This window comes from Agelaius tricolor, unplaced genomic scaffold (assembly GCF_023055355.1).
Source record: "Agelaius tricolor isolate 1412-34295 unplaced genomic scaffold, bAgeTri1.0.p SCAF_6, whole genome shotgun sequence".
Classification (NCBI taxonomy): Eukaryota; Metazoa; Chordata; class Aves; order Passeriformes; family Icteridae; genus Agelaius; species Agelaius tricolor.
Genome location: NW_027269266.1, coordinates 3,237,274 through 3,259,356, shown reverse-complemented (window position 1 = coordinate 3,259,356; position 22,083 = coordinate 3,237,274). Strand labels below are relative to the sequence as shown.

General features: G+C 40.3%; 1 protein-coding gene across 5 annotated transcripts in view; it reads right to left on the bottom strand.

The window, feature by feature from the left end:
* Positions 1-888: 888 nt before the first annotated feature.
* The window catches only part of LOC139590792 (sodium channel protein type 5 subunit alpha-like), a 218,195-nt gene continuing 197,000 nt past the window's right edge, over positions 889-22,083 (bottom strand). For all 5 annotated transcript variants that reach the window (XM_071428529.1, XM_071428526.1, XM_071428525.1 and 2 more), the window contains 6 exons: positions 16,987-17,268; positions 10,447-10,500; positions 8,728-8,869; positions 8,171-8,271; positions 7,409-7,679; positions 889-5,744 (listed from right to left, as the gene is read on the bottom strand). In XM_071428529.1, coding sequence (XP_071284630.1) covers positions 4,510-5,744; positions 7,409-7,679; positions 8,171-8,271; positions 8,728-8,869; positions 10,447-10,500; positions 16,987-17,268 — 2,085 coding nt within the window. In that variant the 3' untranslated portion in view covers positions 889-4,509. The remainder of the gene's footprint in view (positions 5,745-7,408; positions 7,680-8,170; positions 8,272-8,727; positions 8,870-10,446; positions 10,501-16,986; positions 17,269-22,083) is intronic.

The window sequence follows — 22,083 nt, the reverse complement described above, 5'->3', positions numbered from 1 at the left end:
CTTGCTAGGGCTGGAAAACAAGAAATCCAATTGGCAAATTTTGGGGTTTTATAAATTTCATCCTGAAAATGAAAAAAAATCTGAAATCCTTCAGAAACTTTCCCAAGATGTGCATGAAGATAAGGAGAGTTCTGTAACCCAAAACAGTCCCTGGCACAGTGATGGGAATAGATGTATAGAAGTTAGGCAATTATAGTAAAAATCTAGATGTGAAAATCTTCCTAGTGGGGATCATGACACTGAATTTCCTCTACACGGGAATTTTGACCACAAATTCTCAACAGGAATTTCCTTAACTAACCTGACATGTCTCCATGGAGAATTCTAATTTCAGCAAACTTCTTCTTCCAAACCAAAAATATCTTCCTGAATTTCAGACAGATTCATTCTATACACGTTGACTCAGAAGTCAAATTACTGTATGACATATTTTAGCAAATGCTTATTAAAAAAACCTCTTCTCCACAAGTCAGACTGCCCCAGGTTAATTTAAAACATAATTATAAACTGATTTTTATTAAACTAATTCAAAGGTCTGACCGAATTTTTTCATTGCAGCTCAAACTAGTTTCCCTCCTCCAGCTAATTCTACTGGGCAGGATGGGTTGAAATATCAATGTTGGGTTCATCCTCTAAATGATTCTGTTTGAAGAGAGACTTTTGAATCTGCTTTGAATTAATCTGATGTAGCCAGAAATTCTCCACTGATTTCAATAAGATTTTAATTCTCTGTAGGTTGCCTTCCAATGTAAGGTGAACTGGAGGGGTTTTCATCAACAAACCTCCTAGCAGAACTCACTATGCATTCCCCAAATAAATATATAGAAAAAGAGTCAGAGAAATAATAACATAAATGTTGACAACATAACAAAAAAAATGCGGAGGAAATATTTGTTATCCTTATTTATTTAATAAAGAAACATAATAAACTTGAATTTTTCCAGGTACAAACAGCTTAATATGTCCTATAATATTGGCTGATATTTTCCTTGCTCTTTTTGTAGCTTGAGTGATTCATGTGGTAGCCTTTATTGAACAAATCAACAGGAAAAAAATGGTAGCACTCACCATGCTTATAGACAGTGTGGGCCAGCTATTGAGTTTGTGTCTTAAACTAAATCACTGCACTGGGAGGTTGTATCATGGCTCGATTTGGATCGGCATCTCCAGTAACAAAGATCTACAAGTGAGGTTATTTGACATTTTTGAGGGGAGTTCTGTGTACCATACAAAGATACCATTCCCTCTTCATCCCTAAAGAAACACACCACAGAACAATAGAAAACCCAATAGAAAACCGACCTTCCAGTTACAAAGGTTTTTGAAAGCAATTTACAATTCAGTTTTAGAAAGTTGCACGTAAACATCTAGAGTTAAGACCCTCTTTCAGATTTTTTTTGCATTACTTTTTTTTTTTTTAATAGAGGTTTTGGGTAAAAGAACCATTTGTAATTGCATCAGTACTATAGGGTCTCACAGCAATGACACTCAAATGTCCAACTCAAGGGTGAAATGACCAAAGGAAGGGCTCTTCTCTAATAAAATCAGTGACCAGCTAATTGTCTCTTTACATTCCCTTCATTACTGGGCCTGACTCTTAATAAAAACAGCTCTTGAATACTTTCTTATATAAGTTGCAAATAACTAAAATATTTTTAAAGCGGCATAACCAACAACTCACTTCTGAGTGCAGGCTGGCGTTTTCCTTGGGTTTCAGACAGTTTACATCATTTATGAAAAAAAAATCCCATGAGAAATGCTCCTTTTTCCTTAGCATTTTTCTGTCTTTTTTTTTTTTTTTAATATTCTAAAGCTTTGAAAGGAAAATAATTTTGCTACTTGTCAGCCAATAAATGCTTGTTCAGCAAGTAATGAATGTACTATTTTCTAATTAAACAGTTTCATTATAGGCAGCAGCTTGTTGCTAATGATCGATAAATCCCATTGAGGAGAAAACATTTCAATCAGTAAATCGTGTCCTCCGAGTGTCAGCCACTCTATAAACTCACAAGGTACATATATATGTATAGATATACGTATGTGTGTGTGTATATATATATATGCATATAAATATAAAAATCGCATACTCTTTCTGGGTGATATGTACAGTCAGAATAACATTACAGCATAAATACACAGGGAATATAAAGTTTCTCTAATTTGAGAAGCCTTGAGCAATTCTGAGTTTTTGGGGGAGGTGAGGAGTGGGGAGAGGGGGAAGAATAAAGAATGTTTTTACTTCAAGGAACGACGAGTAGTCCCCTTAAGTTAGAATCTAATTACATACAAGATTTAAAGGCAACAAAATGCCCAGAGGAACAGCCCTATGTTATACACCATAGACATGGGGTTAAAAGGGCAAGAGAGCATGATTATAATAATACTTATATAGTATGGTTCATTCCCTTATAGCACTTTGCAATCAGAAAGTCTTACAACACCCCTGTGAGGTAGGTAAGTATTATTATTCCCATTTTACAGATGGGTAAACTGAGGCACAGATAGGTTAAATTATTTGCCTAAAAATCATGTAGTAAGAATCAGGAATAGACCCCAGGAATCCTGATGGCAAATCCTCTGAACTAACCGATAGACCACTCTCAAGTGAATGCCTGAGACACCTCTCAATGAATGGAGAGAATATATTAGCCCATATTTACACAGATACATTGTCATCCCTTTGACATGTTGTCGTACATATTCTGACTTGTTTAGAGGACAGATAACAATGGCCATAGATAAACTTGACTGTAACGTGTTGCTTTAATTCTTGTTGCCAACCCCATGTGGTTTTTTGACTCCTTCACTACCTGGGATGTAACTAAATGTTAATGACAATACACCTTAAATACATTCTTGATATCTTTGCTTCTCCAAGGTGAAAAAGCACAATTACTCTTCCTTTAAAGTGCAATGGCTCATTACAGAAATCTCAAGATTTTCCATGAAGTCCAACCAAACCCAAGTACAATCAGTCTGAAGGTGAAAAAGAAGAACTTGTCTGTAATGATGGACATGTCTCTATAATTCCATAAATAATTTCTCACATTCTATTGAGGCTGAAAGATAATAAATAATAACCTATGTTAGCACGTAAAACCTCTAATACTTTTCTACAGCCACACATCCACCTTTCACCACATTGTCATTTCTTTGGCCTGAAGCTGAAGGACACATCAACTGTAAATATTACTTTGCCTACAGGAATGAGGATATAGCTATTATCTAGTAGATTTTTTTTATCAGTTCCTGTATTTCCTGTCCTTCCCCAGAAATCTAACCGTACTAGCTGAGAAAATGAAAGATGGACCTTGAGTAAAAAGGATTCAAACCCTCAAAATTTGTGTACAAATCCAGAGGTAATTCCCCTCCCACCTTCTTGATCACACTGTCACAGCCGTTCTGCACAGGCCAGTTGGCATTGATTTATTACTACTAGTAGTATTTGCAATTTATTTTTTTTAGAGTAATATCGATGCACAGAGTTCCAAATAAGGCTGCTTAGCTCAGTGTTCCTGGGGAAAATGTAACCTATCCCACTACCTTAACAGAAACTTTGCCAGCCTAGATGGTGCTTTGGATCACTACACACAAACATGATGCGCTACTTCTATGGTGAGTTTGATTGCAGATTTCAAAGCAGATTCTTGAAACATACTAAAAAATTAGTGCTTTTATTAACAGTTTTACAAACAGAATCCATTATTGTCTAGTTTCCTGAAGGATAGAACAAGCCATTTCTCTCATTATTTTGACATCATTCGCTTCTCTGTTTTTTTGTTGGGTTTTTTTTTTTTTTTGTGTGTGTTTCTGCTGATGTGCAGTTGCAAGTCCCAAGATGGAGGGCTTAGTTTAGTGTAATCAACAGTTTAAATGTTGCTAATTTGATACTTCAATTATCAACAACTTTCCTCTTCAAGTGATGGGGATCCCGCAAGTTTCTATTACCTTGACTCAGAGTTCATCATGAAGAGTGTAAGGATCATTAATCTCCATGGAAAAAGAGACTTCATTTTTTTTAAGTAAAAAAATATCAAATATAATAAATTTATGAAAGACCATTCACAACATATACAGTAAGTGTTACATTTTGCTACAGCAGCTGTGATTTTTTTTTTTCTTTTTAGAATGCAAGGTCATACATCGCCATAAGTAAACACACTAATATGAGTAAGACCTTAAATGAATGTATACAGCCAGGCTTTATCTGTGGATAGATATACACTGTGTTTACTGTTTTACAGTCTAGCCTATTCTTATTCACACCATTGATATAACAGCTATGACCCTGCAGAGAATCTTCCTGTGCATATATAAATATAAATATTGAGCCAAGTCAAAAAGAGCAGGGTCAAATGTTATATGACTTATTAGACTCCTGTAGTTAAGGGTAAAAACTCCACTTTTTTTCTTTTGCAACTAATTTTTAATAAGAAGGCTGCTTCAATTGTTGTGTAGTTACAGCATTACATTCTGTAAACAATGTTTTAAAGCATTCTAAACAAACACTTAAACAATTGATTCTTTATCCTTGTCGGGTGAGAGAAGACAATCTATAGCCTCATCGCTTTTGCTCACGTCCGTTATCTTCAGCTGGAGGTTTTCACTCGTGCCTCGGGTGACGCTGTCGTAGGACGGAGGGAAGGAGGTGGAGGACAGAGTTTCTGATTTGTCTATGGGCCTGCCGTAGTTTTCATTCATCATGAACGCAATGAGACCCTCCTTCTCGGGCGCATCGTCCTCCAGGATGCTGCTCTCCAAAGTTCTGTGCCGGTACAGGTAGGATGCCTGCTTCATGGAGCGCCGGAACAAATGTCTCCTGTAGGCCCTCTGGATGACGATGGCGGAGACCTCTTCTTGTTTCCGCCTGAGCGTCGTTGTTATCGGCTCGTAGGAGATCTTGGAGGGATTGGCTGCCATGAACTTCTCTTCCATCTGTATTTTAAGGGCATCCATCTCCCCGGATTCTCCTAGCACCCTTTTTGTAAAAGCAAACAAAATATCCAAGCAATGGATCCTGTCTCCGCTGACCATGGGCAGGTCCATCGCTATGAGTTTGATTTTGTTTGGTTTCGCTATGCGCAAAGGTTCTGACAGCGCGTCTGCAAAGTCTGAAAGTGCAGAATACTCAATAAACTGAGTGGCTTCGGGGTCAAACTTCTCCCAGATTTCATAGAACATATCAAAATCATCCTCGCTTAGAGGCTCTGTACTTTCCTCAGTGGCTACACTGAAGTTCTCTAAAATAATGGCTATATACATGTTTACAACAATGAGAAATGATATAATGATATATGTGACAAAGAATAAAATCCCTACGGCAGGGCTCCCGCAGTCTCCCTTTGAGCCATTTGCATTGGGAAGGTTTGGGTCGCAATATGGTGGTCCAGTGTTTAAAATGGGGTTGAGAAGACCATCCCAGCCAGCTGACGTGGTGATTTGGAAGAGACAGAGCATGCTGTTAGCAAAGGTTTGGAAGTTGAACATGTCATCAATCCCATACTCCTTCTTCACATAGGCAAAGTTAGCCATGCCAAAAATGGCATAAATGAACATGACCAGAAACAGCAAGAGGCCAATGTTGAACAGAGCAGGAAGGGACATCATTAAGGCAAACAGGAGAGTTCGAATTCCTTTGGCTCCCCGGATGAGTCTCAGGATCCGGCCAATCCGGGCCAAACGAATGACTCTGAAGAGTGTGGGAGAGAAGAAATATTTCTGGATGATGTCAGAAAGTACGGTGCCTTGAAAAGAAAAGAGACAGACAGCAAGTTAGTACATGGGAAATAATCTCAGGCTTTCCTTTTAAAGCAATCAGTCAGGATTATTGAGAAAATAAATGGAAAGTTGCCCAGAGTGGAAGGCTCACAATGAAGGGAAGGGCATTGTTGGTTTTTCATGCCCATTTAATCCATAAGAACTTGTGAGGCTGTAAGCAAAGAATGGTAGTGGCAGTTTTATTAGGGGAAAGATTTCTGTTGGTAATGAGAAACCAAGATCAAGTCAAGACACAGATAACTGCAGCTTTTTGACCGTGACCCACCTGAGAAATTTGTCGTGAGTGCAGATGTCAGAATTTGTCTGATATGACAACATTTTTGTCTGTAAAATAATGAGTCAGAAATGCTGGTGTGCTTGGCCTGTTTTATTTGAGCTACCACCAGAACAGTGCAGGTTTTTACTGTGTATCCACTTAGTTGGTTGTTTGCTTATAAATTTTTCCAGTTTCCCTGATGGGCTGGGAGGGAACTAAGGGCTAAGGCTAGGCTAGTAAGGAAACGAGCTTGCACCCCTGTGTTAAACTCTTCTGCAGGAGCAGAGCACTTGGTCCAGAAAGTTTAATGCCAAGTCCCTGGCTGCACTGAGCCCTGCTGAGCTCCTGATTCCTACAGGAAAACTGGCATGGCCCAAGGCCTATGACACTGAAACAACCTGGCTGGTCATGGGACAGCACTGTGAGCAGAGTGACAGCTCTGGTTAACTGTGTGCTATGGGCATTTCCAGAGCTCCTGACATCAAGGTTCTGGTGACAGCTGGGTGGCTGTGACGCTCCCTGGGTGACCCAAACCTGTGATATCCAGGCTGTTCAATGCCCCCAAAGTACAAGTCAGCGTCTGAGCACCGGAGATCTGCACTGGGATCTTGCAGCTTCCCCAGTCCACTAAGGGTGTTCAGAGCAGCAAGAGCATCAGCTGATGTTTTCCTACCACTTTTTCATTCACCTACTCCCTCCCTCAAAATTGAAATTTTTTTTCCAGAAGAGTTGAATCTCTGAGCTCTTTCTGCTCACTGGATCAGTTGATCACCTTCCAGCTGCTGCTACTTCCAGCTTTAGTGAAAACTCTTTCGGTAGGATTTTGGATTCATTTGACCTGCACTTCTTTAGCACCTAAAAATATCTCCAGAACAGCAAATGGCACAAGTTAACAATAAAACTGTGTCTTTCTGTTTCATACCTGGATGTATCAGGGTGCAGAGCTCTGATAACAAGGCTGAGAAAAGTCAGATTCAGTGCACTGCCCAAACCTGCCCTGAAGGACTATTTCAAACTTTTGTAATAAAAAAAATTAGCAAAGCAATAGCAATCCATGTGTGCCACTTTCATGTGGCTTTTTTATTTCTCTGTCATTGGTCATGCAGATCTGGTGTTAAGTGTATGTAGCAGGCAGTTCATGTTTTATCACCATGAATCATTAAGTGTAGAGTTTGATAAGCCTCCTATTTTTTCTGATCAAACCAGTCTTTGTTAGGCAGTAGTATGCTAGTCATAATTACATATTAAAATTGTGTTTAGGATTCAATTCTCTGAGTTGAAAGCATATATTATTGCACAAAATTAATTTTGCCAATTAATTTTACATCTACCTTTCTAACCTTGGAGTCTGGGTGAAAATCCAGGGTCACCTACCTACGATGGACAGAATCACAACCACAAAGTCAAAAATGTTCCAGCCGTTGGTGAAGTAGTAGTGTCGCAGAGCCAGCATTTTGAAGATGCACTCCCCAGTGAAGATGGCAACAAAAAGCATGTTGATTTTGTGGAGGATGTTCACTTTTTCTTGACTTTGGTCATCTGTTTCCACCATCATGGTAACCATGTTAAGGCAGATGAGAATCATGATGGAGACGTCGAAGGCTTGTTTTGAGACGACATCGAAAATAAAACCTTGGTATTTGTTCTGGGGGAAAGAAAAGGTTTAGTGGGGAAATCTGAGCCATGTAAAAATGATATAATTGTCTCCTGATTGATCAGAAAGTAGAGGAAAACAGAGATTATATTGCATCTGGTTGGAACTTCATAAACTTAAAAATGATGATGAATATTATTTTGATGGAGTTTTCAAATCCATTTGCTCCTAATGCTTTTTGAAACTGCTGTAAACAAGACACTGGACTGTGGCCATGAATTTATTCAGTGCAGGCAGGTGGCCACTGGCATATGTAAATGGCACATGTAAATTGCAATGTTAGTCAATGCTGCAGAAGAGGGAATTTTGTACCACAGGTCACTGGACTTGTAAATATCATCCAAAATCAAAACATATAATTATTAAGTGCCTTTCATCTGGGAGCAATAAATCTTCCTATGCTGGAGAGTGGAATGGTGCTAATTCTAGTAAATAAACGTTCAACTATTACACAATGTTCAACTGAATTATGCTGTTCTTACCAGTGGCCTTGGGATTGGCTTTTGAGGTTTCTTAGATCCCAGCTTTTTCATTGCATTATAATATTTTTTCTGTTCTTCTGTCATGAAGATGTCCTGGCCACCTAAGTATAGGGTGAGAACAACACTATTACCTTTGATGAAGAGAGCTTGCCTCTGTCCCCTTCCAAAGGGTGAATCCTCTCCTATTTAATTTCCTTTTTAATGTAGCTTTCATCAGGTTGGACTGCTCAGAGGGACAGTGGTGTTGGTGCACAGAGGACAGCAGCCCGGTCTGTGCTCCTGTGTCAAATTTTGTGCCAGAGATCCCCTCTGCCTGAGCTGCTTTGCTGCATTCTGTGGGGAATAGAGTCCCCCACCCTATATTTTCAGGATGCTCATGCTCTAGGGACACCAGGGACTGCTACAGCTGAGCCTTTGTAGAAGTCCTGAAGGTGCTTTCTGCAGATGCTCTGCCACTGCTGATGTCAAGGCTGCTGTGGCAAAGCCATGGCTGATAAACCTGCCCCTGGCCTTGGTCCCTGCAGCAGTCACAGGATGATGTGTAGCATATGCACTACTTATCTTTTTCTTTTGTTGGTTAAAATTGTCAATGATGACACCAATGAAGAGGTTCAATGTGAAGAAAGACCCGAAGATGATGAAAATCACAAAGTAAAGGTACATGTATAAATTACATTCCCATTCAGGCTGCTCCTCGCACTGCAAAGGGAAAAGGGAGAGTGTGAAAATGGCACCACCTCTGCACACATCAGAATATTGATGCAGTCAAAACAAAGCTGTCCATTGGAAATAAAAGTTATGAAACATGAGAAAAATACTGTAACTGCTGTGAGCAGTCAGCTCTCGTCTGAATTTACCACTGATATCTGCAATGCCACAGTCATTTCAGCAACACTTCACAAGTGTCACAGCAATCACACTGCTCCAGAACGTGCAACTCCAGAATAAATCCTACCAAATGCTCTCAGTCTGAACACAGAAGAGGAAAAGAACCCATTTTCTGATTATCCTAATGCCTGCATGAACTGATGGTACTTACAATAAAACAGAAGTATGATTGCAGTATAATTGAATCCTAATGAAAAACACTGCATTTTTAAGTGCAATTTTTTTTTTTTAGTGAGGAGTGGAATGGAATAAGGTCTATTGCTGAAGAAGTGAGAAAGAGGTGATTTGAGTCTGATAACCTCAAGTCACCTCTGCCATGTTTGGTGACAGTGCTCAGATTTGCCCCATCAGCTCCTGGTATCTGAATAAGGTGCATTCCCTAAATGCCATATTTTCTTGTGGGTAATCCATGAGTTTCATTCAGCAGCAGGGAATGTTTTCTTGTGGGTAATCCATGAGTTTCATTCAGCAGCAGGAAGGATACCTGTGCACAGGTAGTACCAGAACAAATCACCACCATGAGCTATGTTATGCAAGGATAGCTCTCTGCTCCTGTGGTGCCATGAAGTTTTTCCATCCCTTATTCCTTCTTAGGCTTCAACTTTTGCCCTAAATTCAGACTTTTAAATTCCTAGTACCAGAGAGCTGCCTCAAAAATTAACTGTAAGTGTAAACTTGTTATTCTCATGCAATTAAAAGCAGGAAAGAATACTGTAGGTCTTTCAATAAAAAGATAAAAAAACCACACATGGTGTAGCAAGGGAAATGCTTTTTTTTGTTTGTTTGCTTTTATGGAAAGCTGAAAGCTGAACAGGGTGCAGGTGAGAGCTGAGCTGTCACCAGTCACCAGCGCATCCCAGGCAGAGCTGGAAGTTCACAGCACCCTCTTTGTCTGCCAGGAGCTTCCCCACGCTCCTCCAGAGCAGCTGCTGGCTGCAGAAAAGACACTTGCTCAAAGTGAAGGTGTAGGGAGGGTTAAACATTTGTCTCACAGGGCAATTCAATCTGAACACAGCACTTTTAAAGACATGTTATCAACAGAAGTTGGAAAATAAGGCAATAAACAGGGAGAGGGGAAGAAATATAGAGAGCAATTTAAGTCTTTGATGGACTCAGACTAATTCTTGAGGTGCCTCTGTGTGCTGGAAGTTGTGCAGCAGGAATAGATAAATCAGTTTTGTAGGAGTAAGGGCCACATTTACTTTAATTTCAGGGTCATCATGCTCCAGTACAGCCACCAACAATGAGGGTCTGCAATGTCCCAGCCAGAGTAAGACAGGGACTGGCACCCTGCATGTATTTAATTTTGTTGTGTTTGTTGTTAAGCACCATCAGTGCTGCAAAAGGCCATAGAATAGGAAATTATTAATTTCCTTGCAGAGACTTACCTCTCTTGAATCCACTGCTGCATACATAATATCCATCCAGCCTTTAAATGTGGCCTGGAAAAAAAATCCCACATAAGACATAAGCATATTAAACAAGTACACCCTGAAATGATATAATCTCCATGATGAACTTTCAAAATGCAATGTTGAGCATGTACTTCACAATTAATACATTGCCTGCCTTGCAATCTAACATGTGTCCTTGACTTTATGCTCATTTAGATATTTAAATTAATTCCAGCATGCTTTTCTCCTGGATTTTCTCATTTCTGTTTTTTGACTTTCTGCACTTGCAGGGATAAAGGAGAGGTTTTTAGTAGAGATTTTAAGAAGGAAAGAAAACATAACAATTAAATCTTTGGAAGTTTTGACCTGAAAATTTTCAAGTAACGAAGAGATATGGCTACACATAACATTAAAGGATGTTGTCTTGCACAAGCCTTGCACAGGTGAGATGGATCCCATCCACATCCTGCTTGGATTCTGCCCTCTTCTAAACCAGGGCAAATCACAACAATATTAAACCCCAGGGAGTTGCATAAATCACAGCTGACTTGAAAGAGGCAAAGGCAATCAACACCTGCTGTGAGCCTGGCCCTGGAAAATCAATCTGCTTTACTGTTCAGATTTTCTTTTTATTAAGCTTTATGAAGTCGGTAGTTTTAATATGTTTTTTTAAAATAATTGTTTAAAGAAGAAAAGATTCCACAGATGTCAGTGTCTCTTATTGGAATGTTCAATGCAGTGACAGCATTCCTAGGAGGAACACAGGGAAATGATTTTTTACTATTCTCTAGCAAACCCATGACTCTTTGATCCCAATATTTGCCTCTTATTAGGCACAGGCTGATGCCAAGCACACCTGGCATTAGGTCTGACTCTGCCCTAAGCCCCCCTGACTTCATTTGGGCTCTCCTGAGTTGTTTCTCATTTGACTTCTGACCTATTTAGACCTACCCTGACCTGAGTCAGAGTGAGCAGATAATGAGGCATTTTTAGATTTATTAATTTCATCAGATTTACACTGTCATACATGTAAGACCCACACCCACTATTTTTTTACATCCTACTGATACTTAAGTTGAATTTTGTCCTATTGTGTAGGCATACAATTCCAGAAAACTCCAGTAGGAATTTGGCCAGAGGTAACCAAGAGAAACCCAGGCAGTTGGGCTGAGGTGGGCACATTCAGTGGCTTTAGAACTCTCAATTATTGTATTAAATAAACTCTCTATTATTATATTAAATCCTGGAGGTAATGCTGCCTGCCCAATTCCTTCTGAATGCTACTAAGCCAAAGGAAAATGTACAAGAGATCAGTGATATTTCTCACAAAAGTATACATAAAATGGTGTTTGAAAGGTTGCACCTATTCTTATCTACTGCCTGAAAGAGATTAACCCAGTCACCCAAATCAGAACCCTTTGGAAAATCTCTTCCATGGTGCTGTGTGTTAAAAATCACTTTAGATGAAGTATCTACAGGAACAATCAGCATTTTTATTCAAATAATTATTTGAACCTGTCATGCTGACACTCCCTAAATATCCTAGTATTTTTCTTTCTTTGCCATTCTCTTTCTAATCTGATGAAAGACTTTCATTGCTGCCATTAGAGCTTTCAGCTCCAAGTGCTGCTCAGGAAGGAAGGCTGGGATGAAACATGAAATCCTTTCCCTGTGGCACAAAATGATTGGATCTTAGCCTGTACTTTTCTCCCACTTGGGAGGAAATCTTTTCTCTTGAGCAGCTATTTTACCCCTCAGTGTGTACCACAGACTCCAGCAACTCTCCTGCAAAGCACAGGGGTTTGCAGTGATAAAGGATGATGAAGTGATCTGACAAAAATAAATATTAAGAGAATGAACTGCTGTGATTTTCTGTGTCCCCCAGTTGTCGAGAAGCAAGAGAATTAAAAATCTGTGGGACATCTGGAAAGCTTCCCAGGACACTTCACCTGCAGAGGGTAAAAGATACCGAGAATGAAAGAAATATAACACTGAGAAAAGAAATTATTTATCTGGAATTAGTAACCACTTACACTCTGGATAAGGAAGTGACAAAATCTGTGTTTGAGTGTTTGTGATATTATCCTGCCTGGAAGCTGTCCAGAGAAGCACCATTTTCTACTGAAACTGTCATGTGATGAGATTATCTACTGATAAACTCATCCTGGGATGGGATTACATTTCGTTATTTCACTGCTGGTTAGAGCTGCAATGCAGCAAATTAGTGGGGAGGGGGAAAGGTGGGATGGCACTGGCTGCCCCCAAACCAAATGGTGCCTTGAAGTAAAGCAAGTCTTTAAATCTGTAAGCTTCTGGAATTTACTTCTCTTTTTTCTTTCTCTTTTTCTTCTTTTTTTCCCTTTTTCTTTTTCTTTTTCTTTTTCTTTTTCTTTTTCTTTTTCTTTTTCTTTTTCTTTTCCTCTTTTTCTTTCTCTTTTTCTTTTTCATTTTCTTTTTCTTTTCCTCTTTTTCTTTTTCTTTTTCTTTTTCCTTTTCTTTTTCTTTTTCTTTTTCTTTTTCTTTTTCTTTTTCTTTTTCTTTTTCTTTTTCTTTTTCTTTTTCTCTTTTTATTTTCTTTTTTTCTCTTATTCTTTCTCTTTTTCATCTTCTTATTTTTCTTTTTTTTGTCCTTTTCTTTCTCTTTTTCTTTTTTTTCTTTTTCATCTTTTTCTTTCTCTTTTTCCTTCTCTTTGTCTTCCTCTTTCTCTTCCTCTTTCTCTTTCCCTTTCCCTTTCCTTTTCTCTTTCCCTTTCTCTTTCTCTTTAATTTTTTCCCCCCCCAGGAAAGGAAATTGTTCAATAAAAATGTCTGCTTTTTGTGGCTGAAACACTGGCCTTCACACTGCTGAAATGTTTCCTTGGGCATTAGTGTTGATGAGAGAAATTTCTGAAAGCTAAACCAGAGATTCTCTTGCACATTCTGCATCCACAGTGACAGTAAAATCAGTCATTGCAGTCCACAGAAGTGCAAGAGATGGTGTAATGCAGTAACTTTAGACACACAGCTCTGCCTCATGACCATTTTGTGTCTGATTTATGGGCTCAGTCAGGACTTCAAACCTGACATGAGGGATTGTTTTAACTCTGCAGCTCCTGCTTGCTGTGCTGGTCTAGAAGTGCTTTAATCTCCCCACTCCTCATCTGGAGTCCCAAAGTGACAGAGTTAATGGGACAAATTCTAATATAAGTGGGATATAGTCAATCTAAGTCCATTCTGAGAAGAACTTTTCCAAACAAGCCAGATGCTGCATGAAGGACCACTTATTTCCTGGGTATTCTGCAGTAGATGGCTGAAATTTCAAAATACGTTGCAAAAAAATACACAGAGGTGATCACAGGGTGGAAGCATGGGATTATGCAAGGGAAATGCAAAACTGCTACTGGAAATTTAAGATATTTCTTTGATCAGTTCAAATACAGATCAGTTCAAATACCTGTGTTTATAGAACACAGGTGCTGTGATACTTTAACGAAATTTGGAATACAGAAAAACTATTCCTGAAGCACTGGGTGGTAGCAAGACCTTTTTCCTGCTAGATTAGGGTTTTAGGAGTGTTAAATCACCAGGAAAGGGAATCACCCTTCTTGCAAGTCAAAAAGCTGTGATGACAAAGATCTTTCCCTCCCCACGAGTGAAGCATTCCTCCTGCTTGTAGGCTGAGCAGAGCAGTTACCTCTGTTATTTTACTAACCTGGTTTGGGACAGCCTGCTTCTAGTTGGAGGAGCTTGACACTTTGCATGAATTTTCTCAGGCTCATTAACCCAAAGTGGCAACTTCAGGACACCACAATGGATCCCAATCAAGGCAGGGAAAGAGCAGAAGATATCTGGGGCAAATTTCATGCAGAAAACTTTCCTCTGGGAAGACTCATGTCCCAAAGCTTCCACAGTAAAAACTTTCATTTCTTTCAAATATGCTGCTGAAGAAGGCAGAACATCAAGCAGATTTGTTTTCCCCATTTCCATTTGGATTTGCAGGAGTTCCAAAGGAACTTCAGAGCCACTCGGATCCGTGCTGTGGCAGTTGAAAATGTCAGCAGCCAAACGCTGGTGTTTGGGATCCTGGCAAATCCCAATTGTAACCCAAATGCTGATCTCCTCCTGGCCCTGCTGTGCACAGGGATGCACAGAGGTGTCTGACTCCCCAGGGGAGCTGGGCTGTCAGCTGGGCCCCTGCATTTCCCACAGGGGTTTGCCCGTGAAATGTGAGCCCTTATGGGGAATATTTGGCAAGGGGCACCTGTCACAGACACTGCTGGCAAAGGAGATCCAGATGTTTGGGCCCTTTCTCTGTGTGTGGCACCTTTTCACTTTACTGCCATAAGAGCTCCAGGTGCAGGATTAAAGCCAAAATCAATCCCCTGATGGAAACTGGCTCCTGCTCTTCCTCTGTGAAGAAGGAGCTGCCACCTGTCATGGAAATCCTACCTGATTTCCTGCTAAAACCAGTTTGTTCAGCCTGACCAGGCCTAGGTTTATAAGACTTCTTTATAAGATCTATTTCTCTCCTACCCAATATAGGATCACAGGTTTGAAAGAAACCATTTTCCCATTTTCAACTGGAAAAGAGCCCATTCTCTTCCAATGTATGCTGAGATCCACCTTACAACCAGTTATGTTTCTTCTGCCACCACTGATCCCAACAGAAGCAACTACTTCAGGATATTCCTTAGGAAATGCCAACTTATGAACAGCTGAAGATTTTCAGAAAACTGGAGCTTGATTCTTATAAAAGAAATGGTGAAGGAATAGTTATCTCTCTGATGGAGTTTTTCCTCCCCATAAAGTAGACAATTGTTATGTAATCAGAAGAATTAAGAAACTTCAGGTAAGGCACAGTATTTTAAACCTGGAAATGCTTGCTCCTCTACATTGGATGTTTAAATGAAAGACAAAGAAAACACTGTTTGGAACAGAAAATCTAATTAAAGGCATTCAAAGTGAAATAATCTACCCTGCATGGCTGAGCTGAATATCATAATTATGTGCAACAGATAAAAGCTCTCACTCTCAGCAAGTTTGTGTCATGGAAAGAATCAAAAGTGGTTGTGCCCATTCCAAAGTTTCTGCTTTCCAGAAGGTGTGAAAGAAAAACTCAATGGACACTGACCAGAAGATCTCAAACTCAAGTGTTTGTGTACCAGGAACTGCACACATAAGAACAAGGATTTCTACCAGAAAGGAAAATTGTTTCATGGAGCTGTTGCATGCCTCTGTGACAGAGAAAAGCAGATCTGGGAAAAACAAACTCACTTCCTGGGAAGGAGAAGGGCTGGCAGATCTGATGGGGACCTGTGGGATGCCTGTGCCCCTTTGGAAGGGCAGGAGGGGGCTGAAGGCAGTGCCCTGCTGTGTTGCAAAGGGTGGATTCTGTGGGTGACAAATGAATTGGTCTCCCAGAACATAATTTTTTTTATCCCAGAATTAAGGGATGCCATCACAGGTGTTTCAAGAAATAAACCTCCCTGCCCAAAAATGTAGCAAGGAGCTTATTTAACTCTGCATGCAAAAATTGCAATGAGCAAATACTGCACGTGCACATCCAGCACCTGCCATCATTTGGCTCCAGATTAGGAACAATAGAAATAAGCATCATAACCACCACTTTATGTGAGGGCCCTGTGGAATTGAAACACAAAACAATTTGTCTGAAATCACTCAGCAGTCCAGCAGCAGCAGGGACTGGACAAGGTGGAGTCCCCTGTAGTTCTTTCTGTTAGGTTGTCCTGTGTCAAAACATTGTGAATCTCAGTGCATACAACTCATTTATCCATATTTTACATGTGATGGTGGGAAAGGTTGTAGAAGTGGCTTCCTTTTGCTTTTATAGCTCAAATATTGCCATCATCTTTGAACCTCAGCAGTCTCTTTTCTGCTATGTCCTTGCCACCTTCCCAGAGAGGCTGGGCTGGGGGTGGTCAGCAACCTGATCCCCACCATGACCAATAGTTAAATTCAATCTGAATCATTACTTTAGCAGGTGGACACAAGGTGAGGAATCAGAATGAGATGCACCAGTGTCCTTCTCAAAAATGGAATGTGAATAGAGGGACATAAATTAAGACTACAGCTTCATGCAGTAACTTCAGCTGGGAAACTGAAGGCACTAGAAATTATTTTTTTCCCCAGCAGAATACAGTGAAATCCCAGGCTGTTCAGGAGGGCCAGTACATCCTGTCTGCATGGACAGTCCTTCCTGTATCATAGATTTCATAGTGAGCAAAATTCACTTCTGGAAGTGAACTTTTCTCTGGATTACAATATTGACAAAATGATATTTAATTCACCTCAATAGTCCAATCACCTCTGAGAGAACTGTATTATTGACACAGCAGCAGAAACCCAAATTAAAACCATAACTGCCATAATATCTCTAGGCCAAGTTAATAGGCAAAATGTGATTTATTTACACTTGAGAAAAGTTATTATCCTGAGAAACCCAGAACAGCCCAGAGGTTAGCCTGAGCTTTGGAACTGATGGTTTCAGTGAGAACCAGCAACATCTGCCCATGAGTTTCTGGGGGTCACACTTACCACTTGCAGCAGAGCCAGGTACCCAGCACCAACATTATCAAAGTTAACTTTAACTTTTGTCCAGTAAAATGTGCCTGACACGTTGTAAAGGATGCAGTCACTCATGTTGTTAATAATTTTAGAGTCCAAAGGCATATCTCCTTCTGTCTTATTAATGCACTTCCCAAACTTCCCAGCAAAGAGGTTCACTCCCATGATGCTGAAGATGAGCCAGAAGATGAGGCAGACGAGCAGAACATTCATGATGGAGGGGATGGCTCCCACAAGGGCATTGACCACCACCTAGGGGGAAACAGGAAAGGGAAAACAGAATTAATGTCAGCACTTGTATGGACACTTCGTTAACAAGCTGCTGTGCACCCTTGATTAATGAGCCTGAACCCTCACATGGTGACAGGGGGATGAGCACTGACACTGCCTAAGGAGCCAGACCACCTCTAAAGGCTTCAAACATGACTATTTTTTTCCTTTTGGTGCTCAAAGAAGGAATCTGTTGGCATCCCACCCTAGGGCTGATGCTCTTTCAAGAGGAATCTCTGAATTCAGAAGTCATCTTGACCTCTCAGATCTTTCTGGATAGTACACTTCAGTCAAACTAAAATAATAATGTGATTAATTGGAAATGGCTGGGGTGCACTACAGTGACTCAAAATAGAGAAAAAAAGATTTCTGAAGTCTTTAAATCCACTCAGGCCTCTGTAGCCAGTGGGTTGTGAACTATGGCTGTGATAAATTTTGCTTAATTAAATAATAACAGATTGAGACATACTGTACTAAGCCAGCTTCCCCTATCTGATCAGTATGCATGATTAAATGAGCAAAATCATTCTAATTTAACAATTTTTTTTTTTTCCTGTGGCATGCTGTAAAATTCCTACACATTAACCCAGGCAGGGCCGTAAGCCCCTGCATAAAATCATACATTGCAACAAAAAGCAGAAGGAGCTTTCAAGGTGTGTGAATGATGGCACTGGAAATGGACACCACGCTGAAGCCAAGCAAAAACCACAAAGCTCAGACCATCTACAGACCCTCCACAGCCAGGTTTGAATGCAGTGCTGTGGTACCACCACATCACAGAGGCAAGGTGCACATCATTTGCTGTTCTGGGAGCTGCTGGGGTTTAAGGTGGTAAAGGCATCTGCGCACATCAAACCTTACACTGAAAAATCAGCAAAGATCACTAAAGAATCAATCACAGAATCAATCCTGAGCTGGAAGGGTCCCAGTTCCCAATCCTGCATGGGACATTCCAAGAGTCACACCATGCAAGACATTTTCTGAGGGAAGAACTCTGTCACAAAGTGTAGTTTTCCCCTTTCCTATGCCAACCACAGCCTTTGGAGATGCTGCCTTTGCATGGTCCAGGCAATGCTGCCTCCCAGATGGATGCAGACAACCAGCCCCACAACAAGAATTTCTCTCCATCCCCGTCTCATGCTTTGGAGATTAAAATCTGATAGGGGGGCACTCAGCTCTTCTTCTTCTCCATCTACATTTCTGAAACTGAGACAAGGTGATATTGATCCATAAAAATTAAACTTTTTTCAATTGGTGGATGTGATTATGGGAAATGTCAGCTCTTCTTTCCTCTTGTGTTAGTGTCCAATTTTCTGACAAGCTAATAACATAACATTCCCTTCTCCATCATTTTTGCATTGCTGTGGAAGAAAAATACCCAGAGGAGTGAAATGGTTTTCATGCATGTATAGCAGCAGCTTCCTCTACAGCACACAATACAAAATTATGTAGATCTTCCAAAACTCAGATTTATATTTTGTGCATTTATGAATGAAGCTGATTTTCACACAGGAAAAGCTGTTTGACCAATTGTTTTGTTTTGTTTTTTCTGTATAGGCCCATTCCTGATGACTTTTCTTGGGGTTTTTTTTTGTTTTGTTTGTTTGCTAATTTTATCTTTCAGTTTTGGACGTCAATCAATTTCTAACTTCATCATTTTTAGACCAAATTTACCGTGTTAACCAAAATGCCAAATAATTTCCAAATCAAGGGCTTGTTTGGATATAGCCTTGGCTCTTGTCAAAGAAGTTTTCATTTGCTTCTCAGCACAACAATATTTTTCTTCATTTTTAACCCATGCCAGCAAAAACCACATGTATTTGGTTACATGTGCTGCTGAACCCAGGTTTCAGCAGGACAAGTGATGGCCATGCCCACATCCTGCTTTTTCCCTTCTGCTGAGTTATGTTCAATGGCCTGTAGATAACAAAACAAGGCATGAGGCTGGAGCAAATCCTGCAGCACCTCTCTGAATTAATTATTAACAGGAGGGTTCATTCTTCCCTCACTGCTTCTGCTCTTACACCAGGGTGATGCCATTTGTTCTGGTGGAAGTTTTGCACTGAGACAGGTAAGAGGAAGACCTGGATACATAAAGGCAGGTGATTATCATAAATTCATATTAAAAGTTGCACATTTTGCCATGGAAAAGGAGGAATTTCTGCTGCACTTTGGAATAGCAGCACATAAATCCATGTGTAAGAAAAGGTTTCATACTTGCTGGTTTCCATCAGTACCTTTACAGGTGAAACCACCTTCCAGGTGACTTCTCTGGGGACATCCTGGAAACTGAGCCACCCTCTGCCCTAACTCAGAGTGGTGCAATCTATATAACCTGTGTTTGGTCCCCAGCTCCCCTGATCCCACAGGCCACCTCCTCAACCAAAGCTGATTCAGATTTTTAATCCAGAAATAGACTTGCACGATGAGTTAATCCCCCTTTGCTCTGATAGAGCCCATCAGACTCCCCCCAGTGATTTCAGGCCCAGACTAAAACTCCCAGTGAAGCTCAGGCACAGCTTTTGCAAAGACATCTAATTTACAGTGTCATGATGTCAAATAATGGAGGAAAGAATGTATTATTAGATAATCTGTTCCTGGTGCCCTTTGTCCTCAGTTTTAGAAACAGTTGCTGCATTTTTGGGTGGAATTTGTTGAACTTGAGGCATCTTATCTTAGATGTCTTCTCCTATCATTCCCATCTTCACTGGGCGGGGGGAGTTACCACTGCACATTGCTCTGGGTAATTAAAAAATCAGAGCTTCCTTGTAGCTATCATGTTTCTTTCAGATTTTTAATCACACTCATAGTTCCCTGCAGAGACTTTCCCGTTTTTAATTCACCCTTTCCAGCACTTTCATGGAATTCCAGTGCTGAAGCACTGCACTGTCCCTCTGTTTCCTGGGTTATTCCCCTGCATATTCTGGGATTCTGGCAGTCACCTCATTGGTCAGACTGGCCCCAAAGCCTGTGTCCTGCTGAACAGTCATCCTGATCCCTGTGTCCTCCTCAGCTGCTGTTTTCCAAGAAACATCCCCCAGAGTGACCTGCATTCCTCCTCCTGAGGTAGCCAATGTATGTGGGTTCATTAAAATGTGTGTTGTACAACAGATCTATTTTTCACTGTGATCCAGATCAGCCAGCATAATTCCCTTATCTGTAATTTCACTTACACTGATTTTGAGTGCTGCCAGCAAATATTTTATATTTTCTTCCAGATGCTGTTAAAGTACAGATTAAAGACAGTTCTCATTCTGAACAATTCCTCACCCTGAGATGCTCATCACCAAATTTACAGGGTGGACACTGCTTACAATTACTTTTGGGGATCCATCACCCATTTTAAAATGTGTTTACTTGTCTTGGTACAAAGCTCGTGTTTGCATCACAATATCTCATGGTATCAGATTCCTCTCTGAAATCCAAGGATTCTGGATCAGCACAGTTACTGTCATCAGCATAATTTGTAATCAAATCAAAGGCCCATATCAGTTTTACAAGAACTATTCCCATGAAATCATGCTAACTAGCATTAATTATGCTGTTTCTTTCCTGCATACATCTTGCAGCAGTCTCACCATGACTTTGCCCAGTATCATTTTCACAATAAATGGTCTCTCATCATCCCTTTCATCCTTCTAAAATACTGCCTAAAACACTGTAAATACATCCTTCTAAAATAACCTCCCTTGCAGGGAAGTGCCACCTCTGAAACAATTCCCTGATGGACAGCAAATGGGGAGACATAAGAGATGTCATTATTGGGGACAGGCAGATCTAAGGTTCTTTATTCTGGGCTCATGAGTGTAAAGCCTCTGTCAGGTGGGATCCTGGTTTTTCTGGGGTCTTTCTCTGAGGATTGAGGGGCAGGATGGCACCAGTTCACCCTTGTTTTGCAGACCTCTCATGGCACAGGAGCTGCTGAGGCTTGTGTCAAACTTGCACAGGACTGTCTGAAGACAGGGAAAGAATTGAGGTCTGATGGCAACAGATTCTCTTGGCCACCCAAGTGCTACTCTGTGCCTTTGTCTCAGGAAAAATTGCTTCCAAAATTTAGGCACAACAATATGGGTAAAATTAGTCTCTTACTGCAGTAAATGAGAACTTTCTTGCTCCTGTTCTAGCCCTTCAGAGATGTTTCAGTTATTCAAGAAAGAGGCATTATAATAGAACAAACTATTAATGATTTTCTCACTGTCAGTGTTTGCTTCTCAACATTATCATTATTTAATCCATCCCTGTGCTGGCAATTTTCCTGTGCATTTTGGAGCATATGAACTCCTAATAATGAAAGGTCTAACTGTCCCTAGTCTTGTTAAGTGTGGTTAGACAAACTAAAACTAAAATGATTTGCTTTTCCAATAGCACGTATTCTCAATTATACTTTATCATGGTTTACAAGCTAATTCACCACCTCTGATAGCTCAGAATGACTGAATATGTTTCAACTGCAGCCATGGTACAGGAAAGAAAAGGGGATATTGAGTCAGGGAAGGAAATTTGCTGGGCTGATCCACATTAAAGTCTTCATCAAGCCAGCCTCTTGCTATTCTCAGAGAAAAATGAGTTTTCATGTTACTTTTTCTCTATTCTACTAATGCTTTTCTGATGTTTTTGGCTCATTTCCCCACTGCTATTCAGGTTTGAATCCAATTTAGTTAAACTGATGTGGAATCATGAGCAAACAATTGTATGTCAGCTTAGAACACACTGAGTTTTGCTTGGGCTTGTAAATCCACCAGTAAAAGCTAAGCCTTCATAAGCCAAGTCTAAACTGATTTGAGAGAATCTGTGCCC